The 15,782-nt window shown below is 51.8% G+C and overlaps 1 protein-coding gene across 1 annotated transcript in view; it reads left to right on the top strand.

Annotated features, from left to right (window-relative positions):
* LOC120946142 (vitamin D3 hydroxylase-associated protein-like) overlaps positions 1-12,419 on the top strand; it is a 39,608-nt gene extending 27,189 nt beyond the window's left edge. The window contains exons 9-16 of the mRNA XM_040360939.1: positions 1,872-1,997; positions 2,094-2,191; positions 4,449-4,548; positions 7,276-7,319; positions 7,627-7,666; positions 7,948-8,056; positions 9,984-10,129; positions 12,073-12,419. Coding sequence (XP_040216873.1) covers positions 1,872-1,997; positions 2,094-2,191; positions 4,449-4,548; positions 7,276-7,319; positions 7,627-7,666; positions 7,948-8,056; positions 9,984-10,129; positions 12,073-12,198 — 789 coding nt within the window. The 3' untranslated portion in view covers positions 12,199-12,419. The remainder of the gene's footprint in view (positions 1-1,871; positions 1,998-2,093; positions 2,192-4,448; positions 4,549-7,275; positions 7,320-7,626; positions 7,667-7,947; positions 8,057-9,983; positions 10,130-12,072) is intronic.
* Positions 12,420-15,782: the final 3,363 nt, after the last annotated feature.

Here is a 15,782-nt window from a genome sequence, read left to right as displayed (position 1 = left end):
AACTTTATATGGGTCTTAACCCTTCCCTACTCTTTCCAAAACGAAAAAAAAAGAAAGTTTGGGCTCTACATGCACATTAACCGCTTGCCGACCGGCGTGCGACGATGTACGTCAACACAATGGCACGGGCAGGCAAATGGGCGTTCCCGTACATCCGTATAAATTTTCCACCCAGCAGGCCCGCTGTCTCGTGAGTGCACCCGCGGGTTCTGGGAACTCGATGTTCCCGGGGCGGCCCGCACTTGCGGTCGCTTAAGGCAAAACAGGGGGATGACTTTGTAAACAAGGCATTCCCCTGTTCTGCCTAGTGACACGTCAGGGATCTACTGTTCTCTGTGATCGGGAGCAGCGATCAGTGACGTGTCACTGGTAGCTCCTCCCCCTAACAGTTAGAATCACTCTCTAGGACACACTTAACCCCTTCAGCGCCACCTAGTGGCTAACTCCTTCACTGCAAGTGTAATTTTCACAGTAATCAGTGCATTTTAATAGCACTGATCGCTGTAAAAAGGACAATGGTCCTAAAAATGTGTCAAAAGTGTCCGATGTGTCCGCCATAATGTCGCAGTCATGATAAAAATCGCTGATCGCCGCCATTACTAGTAAAAAAAATAATAATAATAATAAAAATGCCATAAATCTATCCCCTATTTATTAGACGATATAACTTTTGCGCAAACCAATCAATATACACGTACTGAGATGTAGAAGAATACGTATCGGCCAAAACTGAGAAAAAGTTAGCTTTTTTAAAATGGGGATATTTATTATAACAAAAAGTAAAAAATATTGCTTTTTTTTCAAAATTGTCGCTCTATTTTTGTTTATAGCGCAAAAAAAAAAAAACACAGAGGTGATCAAATACCACCAAAAGAAATCTCTATTTGTGGGAAAAAAAGGACGTCAATTTTGTTTGGGAGCCACGTCGCAATTGTCAGTTAAAGCGACGCAGTGCCGGATCGCAAAAAGTGCTCTGGTCTTTGGCCAGCCAAATGGTCCGGGGCTGAAGTGGTTAAGTTGGTTACAGATATAGAAGAACATTCTGGCCTAGATTCAAGAAGCAATTGCGTATGCGTAACCATAGTTACGCAGCGCAATTGCTTACTTGCGCCGGCGTTACGAATGCTCCTGATTCAGGAACCTCGTTACGCCGACGGCAGCCTAAGATATGCGTGGCATAAGGCTCTTATGCCGTCGTATCGTAGGCTGCATTCTTACGTTGGCCGCTAAGGGGCGTTCCCATTGTGGTCAGCGTATAGTATGCAAATTGCATACTAACGCCGATTCACAACGTTACGCGAGCCCTGCGTAAGCAGTTTACGTTGTTTCCGTCCGTCGGGTTTCGCGTAAGGCTGCTCCTTCTAATAGCAGGGGCAGCCAATGTTACGTATACCCGTCGTTCCCGCGTCGCGAAGTTGAAATTTTACGTTGTTTGCGTAAGTGAATCGTGAATGGCGCTGGACGCCATTCACGTTCACTTTGAAGCAAATGACGTCCTTGCGACGTCATTTGCCGCAATGCACGTCGGGAAAGTTTCCCGACGGAGCATGCGCCCTACGCTCGGCGCGGGAACGCGCCTAATTTAAATGATTCCCGCCCCCTATGGGATCATTTAAATTGCGCGCGCTTACGCCGGGCATTTTGCCGGAGTGCCCACGCAATTTACGGAGCTACTGCTCCGTGAATCAAGGGTAGCGCAGATAATTTGCGGGGGCGCAGGGCAAAAACAGTGCCCTGCGCCTCTGTAAAAACTGTGCAAAGCTACCTGAATCTACCCCACTGATGTTTTGTATGATGGCTGGGTGATCTATGCACTCCCTGCCACCATTTAATGTCTGTCCAGTGAAATGTCGTCTCCCGGCCTCTTGCAGCTCTTCTCCAGCCATAAACCTCTTCGTATCGGATACTATGAGGAGGACGGCTTCTTCCTTCCTAGTCCTGGGATGAGACGTGTGCTGCTGGAGACCAAGCAACTTCTAGGAGCGGCCGGACACCAGGTAAGGGGGAATCTCTACTGTCTCCTGGGATAAACCCCCATATAACCCCCCCAAAAAAGGAGAGACTCCTAAAAGGGACATTATTTATCCTTCCAGCTCATCCCATTCAAACCCCCTCGAGTAGATTACGCCTATCAGATGTTTCTGAAAACCTCAATCTTTGGCGACGGAGGGAAGACGCTGGCAGACAAGTTGTAAGTTGAAGATACCTCTAGTGTTTGGGAGAACTTTGTATGGTCCAGCTTCATATATTGTGACTGAGTTTGTAAAGTGTAATAATATAATATATAATAATAATGCAGCCAGTTTCCGCATTAAATGCAGCCAGTTTCCCCCTCAAATGCAGCCAGTTTCCCCCTCAAATGCAGCCAGTTTCCCCCCTCAAATGCAACCAGTTTCCCCCCTCAAATGCAGCCAGTTTCCCCCTCAAATGCAGCCAGTTTCCCCCCTCAAATGCAGCCAGTTTCCCCCCTCAAATGCAGCCAGTTTCCCCCTCAAATGCAGCCAGTTTCCCCCTCAAATGCAGCCAGTTTCCCCCTCAAATGCAGCCAGTTTCCCCATTAAATGCAGCCAGTTTCCCCCCTCAAATGCAACCAGTTTCCCCCCTCAAATGCAGCCAGTTTCCCCCTCAAATGCAGCCAGTTTCCCCCTCATATGCAGCCAGTTTCCTCATCAAATGCGGCCAGTTTCCCCATCATATGCAGCCAGTTTCCCCCTCAAATGCAGCCAGTTTCCCCATCAAATGCAGCCAGTTTCTCCTCAAATGCAGCCAGTTTCCCCATCAAATGCAGCCAGTTTCTCCTCAAATGCAGCCAGTTTCCCCATCATATGCAGCCAGTTTCCCCATCATATGCAGCCAGTTTCCCCATCATATGCAGAGAGTTTCCCCATCAAATGCAGCCAGTTTCCCCATCATATGCAGCCAGTTTCCCCATCAAATGCAGCCAGTTTCCCCATCAAATGCAGCCAGTTTCCCCATCAAATGCAGCCAGTTTCCCCATCATATGCAGCCAGTTTCCCCATCATATGCAGCCAGTTTCCCCATCATATGCAGCCAGTTTCCCCATCATATGCAGAGAGTTTCCCCATCAAATGCAGCCAGTTTCCCCATCATATGCAGCCAGTTTCCCCATCAAATGCAGCCAGTTTCCCCATCAAATGCAGCCAGTTTCTCCTCAAATGCAGCCAGTTTTCCCATCAATTGCAGCCAGTTTCTCCTCAAATGCAGCCAGTTTCCCCATCAAATGCAGCCAGTTTCTCCTCAAATGCAGCCAGTTTCCCCATCATATGCAGACAGTTTCCCCATCAAATGCAGCCAGTTTCCCCATCAAATGCAGCCAGTTTGCCCCCCCCCCCCCGCCCGGCACTTACCTTTCTCGGGTCAGCGCCGTCCTCTTTTGAGTCCTCAATGTCATCTCTGCTATATTTGGATGCCTGAGGCCCCGTACACACGACAGAGGAACTCGACGTGCTTGGCACGTCGAGTTCCTCGTCTCGTTTTGGGATGAAGCCGCCGAGGAGCTCGGCGGGCCGCCTTCTCCTATAGAACAACGCGGCCAACGAGAAAATAGAGAACATGTTCTCTATTTTCTCGTCGAGCTCCTCGGCGGCTCCATCGAGCCAAAACTGTACAGACGACAGAGATTCTCGGCAGAATCCGGGTTTTGACCGAGTTTCTCGGCGAATTCTGCCGAGAATCTCTGTCGTGTGTACGAGGCCTGATAGGACACTTCAGCCAATCAGGTGACCGGTAACCAGACCCGGTGCACCTGATTGGCTGAGAGGCGGGTCAGTGATAGGGAAGCGATTACCTAACACAGCATTGTTTAAACAGGGAACGCACAGCCAGGCACTCCCAAAACACCCCCACTGCTGTAATTCAGATGGTCGGTGCTCAACAGGGGTCCGGACACCTGAATAGGGGGTGGCAGCGGCGACAATAGATGGATTCATGCGGTGGCGTAGCGTGGGTTGTCAGCGCCTGGGGCGAGGCAAGTAATTTGCGCCCCCCTGACCCATGGACTTGCCTATTTTCAGCTAGCTCCAGTCTGGTCACATGATCCACATGTGAGACAGTGTTGGCTGTAGGGAAGAGGAGAGGTTACTTGATAATGACTGGTAAAGTCTGGAGTGGTGGCATCATGCATATGTTCCTATGTCCCATCTGTTGTTGGCACTCCCTCCTCTCCACATTCATGACAGCGCCCCTCTAAATTTTGCGCCCGGGGCGGTGGTCCCCCTCGCACCCCCCACGCTACGCCACTGGATTCATGCAATGCATGAATCTTTTGTTGAGTGACGGGTTCAGGAGAGAGGGGGCGGCGGTCCTGCGCCCACTATGGACGCACTGCCGCTGAGTAAAAGAACCCCTTCCTAAAGTTGACCACTTTACCCGTTTGCATGGAGATCCCCGCACAGGACTGATGTTTTGTCTCTTCTGTTTATTTCCAGTAAGGAGAACATTGTGGACATCCACTTGGCTGAAAGCGCCTCCCAGTTCAACTTGCCGGCCTTGCTGACGAAAACCTATTCCTTCCTCCTCCGGCCCATAGTGAGCAGAGGCAGTGTACACATTGGAGGAGCCCATGGCTTTCTGATTATCACTGATTCATTCATTCATTCGATCATTCTTTCTTTCCTCACATACTTTTAAAATGGTGATAGAAAATTGCAGAGAAGGCTGGGGGTCATTGGGTGACATCTTGGGGTACGGGGGGGGGGGGCTACAGAGACCCATGTGGACATCAAAATGCCATGGTGAAGTCCCTCCTCTAGTAATCGGATTGGAACAGGGAACTTCAGAGAGCAAGATGGGGCGATATAACACCCTGGATATCAGGAGATTATAGAGCGTCTACTTCACAGGTCTTCAAACTACGGCCCTCCAGTTGTTCAGGAACTACAATTCCCATCATGCCTAGTCATGTCTGAGTTTTACAATGCCCCATGAGATGTGTAGTTCTGCAACAGCTGGAGGGCCGTAGTTTGAGGATCCCTGGTCTACTTCCTCTGGTGATGCAGATAGCACATCCTTCTTAGGCCCCGTACACACGAGGAGACATGTCCGATGAGGAGGAGGCACTGAGCTGACGGAGAGGACAGTAAACTGGAAGGAAGGGGATGGTAGGTTGGATAAAAGGAATGGTGGACTAGTCACAGAGTACTCTGACCTGGACAAAGGTAACAGAGAACTGGAAGGAAGGAGTTGTGGACTGGATGAAGACAATAGTGGATGAAACAGAGGGGACACTAAAATGGAAGAAAAGGACGGCAGACCTGGACAGTAAACTGGAAGGAAGGGATGGCGGGATGGGATGAGGTGTTGGAAGACCAGATGGAAGGGACGATAACTTGCAAAGAAGGGATGGTGGATGGAATGAAGGGAATGGTGGACCAGATGGAAGGGACATAAACTGGAAGGAAGAGATGGATAACTTGAAGAAAATGGTGGAATAGGTGGAGGGGGACACTGATCTGGACAGAGGGGCAGTAAACTGGAAGGAAGGCATGGGGGACTGGATTAAGAAAATGGTGGACCAGAAGAAGGGGGCAATGACCTGGAGAGAGGGGACAGCAAGTTTGCAAGACAGAATGGTGGAATAGATGAAGGGACCTGGATGGAGGCGGCAGTTAAACTTGATGAAGAGGGCAGTACATTTGAGGAAGGAGATTGTGAATTGGATGGACGTGACGGTGAGTTGGATTGGGAAGATTGGATGGAGATGATCGTGAAGTGGATTGGATGGAGGTGATGGTGGATTGGATTGGATTGGGTAGATTGAATGGATGTGATGGTTACATGGATTGGGTAGATTGGATGGAGGTGATAGAGATTTGGAGTGGGTAGATTGGTTTGAGGTAATAGTGAGTTGGATTGGATGGAGGTGATGGTTACATGGATTGGGTAGATTGGATGGAGGTGATAGAGATTTGGAGTGGGTAGATTGGTTTGAGGTAATAGTGAATTGGATTGGATGGAGGTGATGGTTACATGGATTGGGTAGATTGGATAGAGGTGATGGTGATTTGGATTGGGTGGATTGGATGGAGGTGATGGTGGATTGGATTGGGTGGATTGGATGGAGGTGATGGTGGATTGGATTGGGTGGATTGGATGGAGGTGATGGTGGATTGGATGGAGGTGATAGTGGATTGGATGGAGGTGATGGTGGATTGGATTGGATTGGGTGGATTGGATGGAGGTGATGGTGGATTGGATTGGGTGGATTGGATGGAGGTGATGGTGGATTGGATTGGGTGGATTGGATGGAGGTGATGGTGGATTGGATGGAGGTGATAGTGGATTGGATGGAGATGATCGTGGATTGGATTGGGTGGATTGGATGGAGGTGATGGTGGATTGGATTGGATTGGGTGGATTGGATGGAGGTGATGGTGGATTGGATTGGGTGGATTGGATGGAGGTGATGGTGGATTGGATTGGATTGGGTGGATTGGATGGAGGTGATGGTGGATTGGATTGGGTGGATTGGATGGAGGTGATGGGGGATTGGATGGAGGTGATGGTGGATTGGATGGAGGTGATGGTGGATTGGATGGAGGTGATGGTGGATTGGATTGGGTGGATTGGATGGAGGTGATGGTGGATTGGATGGAGGTGATGGTGGATTGGATGGAGGTGATGGTGGATTGGATGGAGGTGATGGTGGATTGGATGGAGGTGATGGTGGATTGGATTGAGTGGATTGGATGGAGGTGATGGGGGATTGGATGGAGGTGATGGTGGATTGGATGGAGGTGATGGTGGATTGGATGGAGGTGATGGTGGATTGGATTGGGTGGATTGGATGGAGGTGATGGTGGATTGGATGGAGGTGATGGTGGATTGGATGGAGGTGATGGTGGATTGGATTGGGTGGATTGGATGGAGGTGATGGTGGATTGGATTGGATTTGGTGGATAAAAAGAGAATCAGATTCACAAATTCATTAAGATAAGATATGAAGTGAAGCTGTTGCTCCTTGGAATCGGTTGCCACCAATCTGCAATTCTAGACTTGGGGTCGATGTTGGTCACGAGGATGAGGAGTCTCCTCACACTACCAGCAATCCCATACTGTGTCCTTTCCCCACCATTGGGGCCCCTTTGGGCCCTCTAATAGCTGGGTCTCCTCACACTACCAGCAATCCCATACTGTGTCCATTCCCCACCATTGGGGCCCCTTTGGGCCCTCTGATAGCTCGGACTCCTCCGCATTGTTTGCTTCTGATGATGATGATGACCATTTCTCTGATCTTTTATTGGAAATATTTTGCAGGCTCCCCGGATCTCTAGAATCCTCCACTCCGTTGCCGGACCCAGGTGAGCCTCCCACCTTCGGACGCCTTTATTTTTGGTCAGACGTGATGTGGGAGGAGTTTGTAGACCTCAGGACAGCTCTGATTTCCTCTTATGGGCAATAAGTATAGGAAAAAGATAAACATCTCTCTAGGCACCCCTTGGATGTGACTTTCTAGGGGCCCTCTCAGTTTTAGGGGTCCCTTTTCTCAGGCACATTATGGAGGGGGGGATGGGTTACTGGGGGCTAAAAATGTCAGAGAGGAGGATGGAGGACAATCTGAAGATTTCTGAGTGTCTGCAATGACTGATCTGTGCTTCCTCCATGCAGATCTATCAAGGAACACTGGATGGACCATGTGGCCCTGCAGGTGAGGGTCCCGGAGTCTAGCGGTCACACAGGAGATCTGTCCTAATTCTGTGATTTCTCCACTTTCCTCACCTTATCCCCTATTCTTAGACATCACATGATAAAGGTGGAGCGTGGGTCTACCGGCTGCCCACGCTACGCCAGTGCTCCTCTTCCTTCAGTAGGCAAATTAGGCGGTCGCGGGGGCCCTGTGAGCGTGAGGCCTTAGGCAACCGCCTAATTAAAGAGCCACCTCTGCCAAGACTCAGCTTCTGTGGTGATGCGTTGTGTTGTTTCCTCCAGGAATATCAGGCGGAGTTCATCGGGGAATGGAAGAAGATGAATCTGGACGTCGTCCTTTGTCCCATGTTAGGCCCGGCCTTCAACATTGGATACCCGGGGAAACTTCTAGGTAGGTTCTGTGTCATGGCTGTCTGGGTGGGAGGAGCTTGTTCATTAAATCTCATCACACACATTACAATCTTCTTCACATCTACCACCAATTATAGAGAGAAGGCGTCTGCCTGATCGGGTACAGACTGAGCCAATCATTGGGGTTGGTCCTCATATTACCTAGATTGGGATTGTAGGGTCAGATTTGTATGTTGGAATGCCAATGGGCCCTATAAAGAGGGGGATGGGAACTCTGAAGTATGGTGACCTTTCCTCTTCTCTGGAACCTTTCAGACCCCCCCATAGTCCCCAGGTGGTCGTCTCCAATCCAGCCATGTAACGTGTATTGGTGATCGGCAGACACAGAGCCTGAGGACCAGGAATATTGGCTGAACGGGTCAGAAGAACCGGCTGATTGGTTTTGGTTTCCCTGGGATAAATCAGGGAAATGGCACCTTTTGGGTAAAATACATTGGCCCGGATTCACAGAAAGTTGGGCGCACATTACGCCGCCGTAACGCAAACGCCGTACGCCACACTGACGCAGCGCAGAGAGGCAAGCATGGAATTCAGGAAGCCGGGGCTCCCAACACTTCGTCGGCGTGGCGTAGGTTTCGAAGGGGTAATGCCGGCGTAGGTGGAAGTGGGCTTGACCCATGCAAATGAGGCGTGACCCCATGCGAATGATGATCTGATCGCCAGACAAGTACGTTTAACGAACTGCGCATGCGCCGTGACGTGGACGCATTTCCCCTGCGCATGCTCACAACCACGTCGGAACAACTGCATAAGATACGCCAGATCACTGCGTACGCCATGAACGTATCCTACGCCCAGCCAGGCTCACGTCCAATGTAAAATACGCCGGCTTGACCGGCTTGTGTTCCCTGGTGCAGACCTTTGCATGTCTGTTGCCGGGTTACACCTCCTTTATGGGGCTTAACTTTACGCCGGACGTACAACGTCGGGCGCACGCAGGTTCGCGAATCGCCGTATTTCCCTCATTTGCATATTTGAATGACTAATCAATGGGAGCGGCACCATGCTCCCAGCCTAAATGTGCGCCCACCCTACGCCGGCGTAAGCAAGCTACGTCGGCGGGGTGAAGCCTGTTTTTAGGCGCATCTCTGTTTGTGGGTCTGGCGCACAGATACGACGGCGCACATTTGCACTTACGTCGGCGTAACTTGATATACGTCGGCGTAAGTGCTTTGTGAATCCGGGCCGTTGTAGTCAATGGGAATGGTGGGAATGGTAGGAATGGTGGGATTGGTGGGAATGGTGGGAATGGTGGGATTGGTGGGAATGGTGGGAATAAGGTGGGAATGAGGTGGGAATGGTGAGAATGGTGGGAATGGTGGGAATGAGGTGGGAATGGTGGGATTGGTGGGAATGGTGGGAATGGTGGGATTGGTGGGAATGAGGGGGTGTTGGTGGGTTTTAGGGCTACAATGGACCTCAAATGACTCTTGAGGGTTTTGGAAGCTCCTTTCACCTATCCTGGGACTGTCCTTGTACCAAATATGACCCAACATTGGTCTCATCATTTTATGACAGGAAAATAAAAAAAATGTAAAATGATGAGACGCAAAATACAACCCCCCGAAAAATCACCCCCTAAATTAAGGCAAACTTGGATGTTCTTCTAAGCAGAACGTCTCAGGGGACAGAGATGGAGGGTCTCGGCTTTGGTTGAAGGTCGCTGTAACGTCTCCACTGATAATTCTGAATATGAAGGGTCCATCCTTTGTGTTGGGAGGTACTGTGGCAGGTCAGATCATGCATGACCACCCACGTGTCCTCTACTGTCAGCCAATGTGGTGGAGACCGGCGGAGAGAGGTAGAGAAAGTCCAATGACTCCACATGAGTGTGGTGGAGACCGGTAGAGGGACGTGGACGTGGTCACGACTCCACATGACTCCACCTATAATGTCTTCTCTTTCAGCTGCTATCAGCTACACCATGCTGTACAATGTGCTCCAGTTCCCGGCCGGGGTGGTTCCTGTCGGTTTTGTCACCAAAGAAGATGAGAACGCCCTGAGACATTACACCGGATACAATGATGACAGCTGGGACAAATGCTTCAAAAAGGTGTGTAAATAAGAGAACCAGAAGAAAGGTGGAAGAGTGGAATCCACAATAAAGTTGGCAGAGCTTCCAGCCTTCCACCCAGGACAGGACCTCCACCCTCCACCCAGGACAGGACCTCCACCCCCCACCCAGGACAAGACCTCCACTCCCCACCCAGGACAAGACCTCCACTCCCCACCCAGGACAGGACCTCCACCCCCCACCCAGGACAGGACCTCCACTCCCCACCCAGGACAGGACTTCCACCCCCCACCCAGGACAGGACCTCCACTCCCCACCCAGGACAAGACCTCCACTCCCCACCCAGGACAGGACCTCCACTCCCCACCCAGGACAAGACCTCCACTCCCCACCCAGGACAGGACCTCCACCCCCCACCCAGAACAAGACCTCCACCCCCCACCCAGGACAGGACCTCCACCCCCACCCAGGACAAGACCTCCACCCTCCATCCAGAACCTCCACCCCCCACCCAGGACAGGACCTCCACCCCCACCCAGGACAGGACCTCCACCCTCCACCCAGGACAGGACCTCCACCCCCCACCCAGGACAAGACCTCCACCCTCCACCCAGAACAGGACCTCCACCCCCCACCCAGGACAGGACCTCCACCCCCACCCAGGACAGGACCTCCACTCCCCACCCAGGACAGGACCTCCACCCCCCACCCAGGACAGGACCTCCACTCCCCACCCAGGACAGGACCTCCACTCCCCACCCATGACAAGACCTCCACCCCCCACCCAGGACAGGACCTCCACCCCCCACCCAGGACAAGACCTCCACCCCCCACCCAGGACAGGACCTCCACCCCCCACCCAGGACAGGACCTCCACTCCCCACCCAGGACAAGACCTCCACTCCCCACCCAGGACAAGACCTCCATCCCCCACCCAGGACAGGACCTCCACCCCCCACCCAGGACAAGACCTCCATCCCCCACCCAGGACAGGACCTCCACCCCCCACCCAGGACAAGACCTCTACTCCCCACCCAGGACAGGACCTCCACCCCCCACCCAGGACAGGACCTCCACCCCCCACCCAGGACAAGACCTCCATCCCCCACCCAGGACAGGACCTCCATCCCCCACCCAGGACAAGACCTCCACCCCCCACCCAGGACAGGACCTCCACTCCCCACCCAGGACAAGACCTCCACCCCCCACCCAGGAGAAGACCTCCACCGGGGTGCGGGGGTCAGGAGTGTGTAATGTACAGAGTACAGGGGTCAGGAGTGTGTAATGTACAGCGTGCAGGGCCAGGAGTCTAATGTGCAGGGGTCAGGAGTGTGTAATGTACAGAGTGTGGGGGTCAGGAGTGTGTAATGTACAGAGTGCAGGGGTCAGGAGTGTGTAATGTACAGAGTGAAGGGGTCAGGAGTGGGTTATGTGCAGAGTGCAGGGGTCAGGAGTGTGTAATATACAGAGTGCAGGGGTCAGGAGCGTGCGATGTACAGAGTGAAGGGGTCAGGAATGTGTCATCTACAAAGTGCGGGGGTCAGGAGTGTGTAATGTACAGCGTGCAGGGCCAGGAGTCTAATGTGCAGGGGTCAGGAGTGTGTAATGTACAGAGTGCGGGGGTCAGGAGTGTGTAATGTGCAGGGGTCAGGAGTGTGTGATGTACAGTGTGCAGGGGTCAGGAGTGTGTAATGTACAGCGTGCAGGGGTCAGGAGTGTGTAATGCACAGAGTGAAGGGGTCAGAAGCGTGCGATGTACAGAGTGAAGGGGTCAGGAGTGGGTTATGTGCAGAGTGCAGGGGTTAGGAGTGTGTCGTGTACAGAGCACAGGGGTCAGGAGTGTGTAATATACAGAGTGCAGGGGTCAGGAGCGTGCAATGTCAGTGGGAGGAGCTTAGTGTCAGTAGGGGAGTGCCTGTTTCTAGTGAAGCCGCCACATGCCGCTCTTCTCCTCCCTCAATGTATCCTCTGTGTCTCTGCAGGCGGTGGCGGACGGCGTGGGATTGCCGCTGTCTGTACAGTGTGTGGCGCTGCCGTACCAGGATGAGCTCTGCCTGCGTCTCATGAAGGAAGTCCAGACCCTCCACATGCGGCAGATGAAGAGATGAGAAGAGGACCTGTCTATGAATAAGTCTGTAGGCCGCCGCTGTCATTTCATGTTCTGCCCCCTGTTGGTAGATTTGTATGCGATCGATGTCTCCTCCATGCAGTAATTCTTCCCCTCCCCCCATAATTCCCGGTGATGGCGGCCGCACTCCATCCATCCCGCCTGAGCCCCGGCGGACGCTGCCTTCTGATTGGTGTTGGAAATAAAGGAGTCATTTTGCAATCAGGGCCTCCTGTGGTGTGAATGGCGGTTTTCTGATGTCCTGCGCCGGGACGTTGGGGGATATTAGTCGGTCATCTGGCGGTTCCGCCGTCTGATTGGATTGTATATCTCGGCGCGCAGATGAGATTCTTAACGGCCTTTTTTCCTCCCCGGAGATGATTGGAGTTGATGATCCTCCAGATGGAGTCCCTCGGCTCGCCGGTATCAGACAATCAGGTGCCGTTCCGCACCTCCGACCTCCACACAGCCGATAATCGCGCCATTTCCATCTCCGCACCTCGGGAATGCGACTCGAGGCCGAGTGAAGCCGCATTACATCACCAGGCTATAGAGAAGAGTCGCAGAGATCGGGGGCCCCCAGAGAGAGGAGGAATCCAGGGGCCCCCAGAGAGAGGAGGGAATCCAGGGTCCCCCCAGAGAGAGGGGGAATCCAGGGGCCCCCCAGAGAGAGGGGGAATCCAGGGGCCCCCAGAAAGAGGGGGAATCCAGAGGCCCCCCAGAGAGGGGGAATTCAGGGGCCCCCAGAGAGAGGGGGAATCCAGGGGCCCCAGGGGGAATCCAGGGGCCCCCAGAGAGAGAGGGGGAATCCAGGGGCCCCCAGAGAGAGGGGGTAATCCAGGGGCCCCAGAGAGGGGGAATCCAGGGGCCCCAGAGGGGGGAATCCAGGGCCCCCAGGGAGGGGGTAATCCAGGGGCCCCAGAGAGGCAGGTCCTGTTCAGGGAGATTTGTGATGTCATATGACTGACAGGTCCTCTTCAGTGAGGATTTGTGAAGTCATATGACTGACAGGTCCTCTTCAGTGAGGATTTGTGATGTCATATGACTGACAGGTCCTCTTCAGGGAGATTTGTGATGTCATATGACTGACAGGTCCTCTTCAGGAGGATTTGTGAAGTCATATGACTGACAGGTCCTCTTCAGGGGGATTTGTGAAGTCATATGACTGACAGGTCCTCTTCAGGGGGATTTGTGAAGTCATATGACTGACAGGTCCTCTTCAGGGGGATTTGTGAAGTCATATGACTGACAGGTCCTCTTCAGTGAGGATTTGTGAAGTCATATGACTGACAGGTCCTCTTCAGTGAGGATTTGTGATGTCATATGACTGACAGGTCCTCTTCAGGGGGATTTGTGATGTCATATGACTGACAGGTCCTCTTCAGGGGGATTTGTGATGTCATATGACTGACAGGTCCTCTTCAGGAGGATTTGTGAAGTCATATGACTGACAGGTCCTCTTCAGGGGGATTTGTGAAGTCATATGACTGACAGGTCCTCTTCAGGGGGATTTGTGAAGTCATATGACTGACAGGTCCTCTTCAGGGGGATTTGTGAAGTCATATGACTGACAGGTCCTCTTCAGTGAGGATTTGTGATGTCATATGACTGACAGGTCCTCTTCAGGGGGATTTGTGATGTCATATGACTGACAGGTCCTCTTCAGGGGGATTTGTGATGTCGTATGACTGACAGGTCCTCTTCAGGGGGATTTGTGAAGTCGTATGACTGACAGGTCCTCTTCAGGGGGATTTGTGATGCCGTATGACTGACAGGTCCTCTTCAGGGGGATTTGTGATGTCATATGACTGACAGGTCCTCTTCAGGGGGATTTGTGATGTCATATGACTGACAGGTCCTCTTCAGGGGGATTTGTGATGTCATATGACTGACACGTCCTCTTCAGTGAGATTTGTGATGTCATATGACTGACTGGTCCTCTTCAGTGGTAATTTGTGATGTCATATGACTGACAGGTCCTCTTCAGGGGGATTTGTGATATCATATAACTGACAGGTCCTCTTCAGGGGGGACTTGTGATGTCATATGACTGACAGGTCCTCTACAGGGAGATTTGTGATGTCATATGACTGACAGGTCCTCTTCAGGGGGGATTTGTGATGTCATATGACTGACAGGTCCTCTTCTGGGGGATTTGTGATATCGTATGACTGACAGGTCCTCTTCAGGGGGATTTGTGATGTCGTATGACTGACAGGTCCTCTTCAGGGGGGATTTGTGATGTCATATGACTGACAGGTCCTCTTCAGAGGGGACTTGTGATGTCATATGACTGACAGGTCCTCTACAGGGAGATTTGTGATGTCATATGACTGACAGGTCCTCTTCAGGGGGGATTTGTGATGTCATATGACTGACAGGTCCTCTTCAGGGGGATTTGTGATGTCATATGACTGACAGGTCCTCTTCAGTGAGGATTTGTGATGTCATATGACTGACAGGTCCTCTTCAGGGGGATTTGTGATGTCATATGACTGACAGGTCTTCTTCAGGGGGATTTGTGATGTCATATGACTGACAGGTCCTCTTCAGGGGGATTTGTGATATCGTATGACTGACAGGTCCTCTTCAGGGGGATTTGTGATGTCGTATGACTGACAGGTCCTCTTCAGGGGGATCTGTGATGTCATATGACTGACAGGTCCTCTTCAGGGGGATTTGTGATGTCATATGACTGACAGGTCTACTTCAGGGGGATTTGTGATATCATATGACTGACAGGTCCTCTTCAGGGGGATTTGTGATGTCATATGACTGACAGGTCCTCTTCAGGGTGATTTGTGTTGTCATATGACTGACAGGTCCTCTTCAGAGAGGATTTGTGATGTCATATGACTGACAGGTCCTCTTCAGGGGGATTTGTGATATCATATGACTGACAGGTCCTCTTCAGGGGGATTTGTGATGTCATATGACTGACAGGTCCTCTTCAGTGAGGATTTGTGAAGATATATGACTGACAGGTCTTCTTCAGGGGGATTTGTGATGTCATATGACTGACTGGTCTTCTTCAGGGGGATTTGTGATGTCATATGACTGACAGGTTCTCTTCAGGGGGATTTGTGATGTCATATGACTGACAGGTCTTCTTCAGGGGGATTTGTGAAGTCCTTGTCCTGTATTTGAGGCACTTCCATGGACTCCCCAGCAGAGGGCAGAGTCGCCCACTCTCTGTGATATCTGCCCCCGGGTGCGGCCAGTACAAGGATTGGTTAGTTTTATCTCAGCAGTCACCCAGCGGGGGGCGGGGCTCTGTGCAGATCTTATAATAGAAAAAAAAACACAAGGCTGACAATCTACTAATCTGGAAATATGAGACATCAAACATGAACGATACACTATAAAATGTAACTCCGGAAAGACGTCAGGCCTCTGATTGGCTGTGACTGGTATTGGCAACATGGGCCCCTCTGGGTGTCATGACCCCAATTATCACCCGTCCTTCAGGGGCCCCTGACATGTGATAGGCTGTCCGGGGGGGGGGGGGGGGGAGGGGGGAGTATCTGTTTCCTAATTTCAGTTTTTAATGAATCACAAACTGATTTCCATTTTTTGTCGTCAACG

Source organism: Rana temporaria, chromosome 7 (assembly GCF_905171775.1).
Source record: "Rana temporaria chromosome 7, aRanTem1.1, whole genome shotgun sequence".
In the NCBI taxonomy this organism is placed as follows: domain Eukaryota; kingdom Metazoa; phylum Chordata; class Amphibia; order Anura; family Ranidae; genus Rana; species Rana temporaria.
This window is presented reverse-complemented; position numbering and strand designations above follow the sequence as displayed.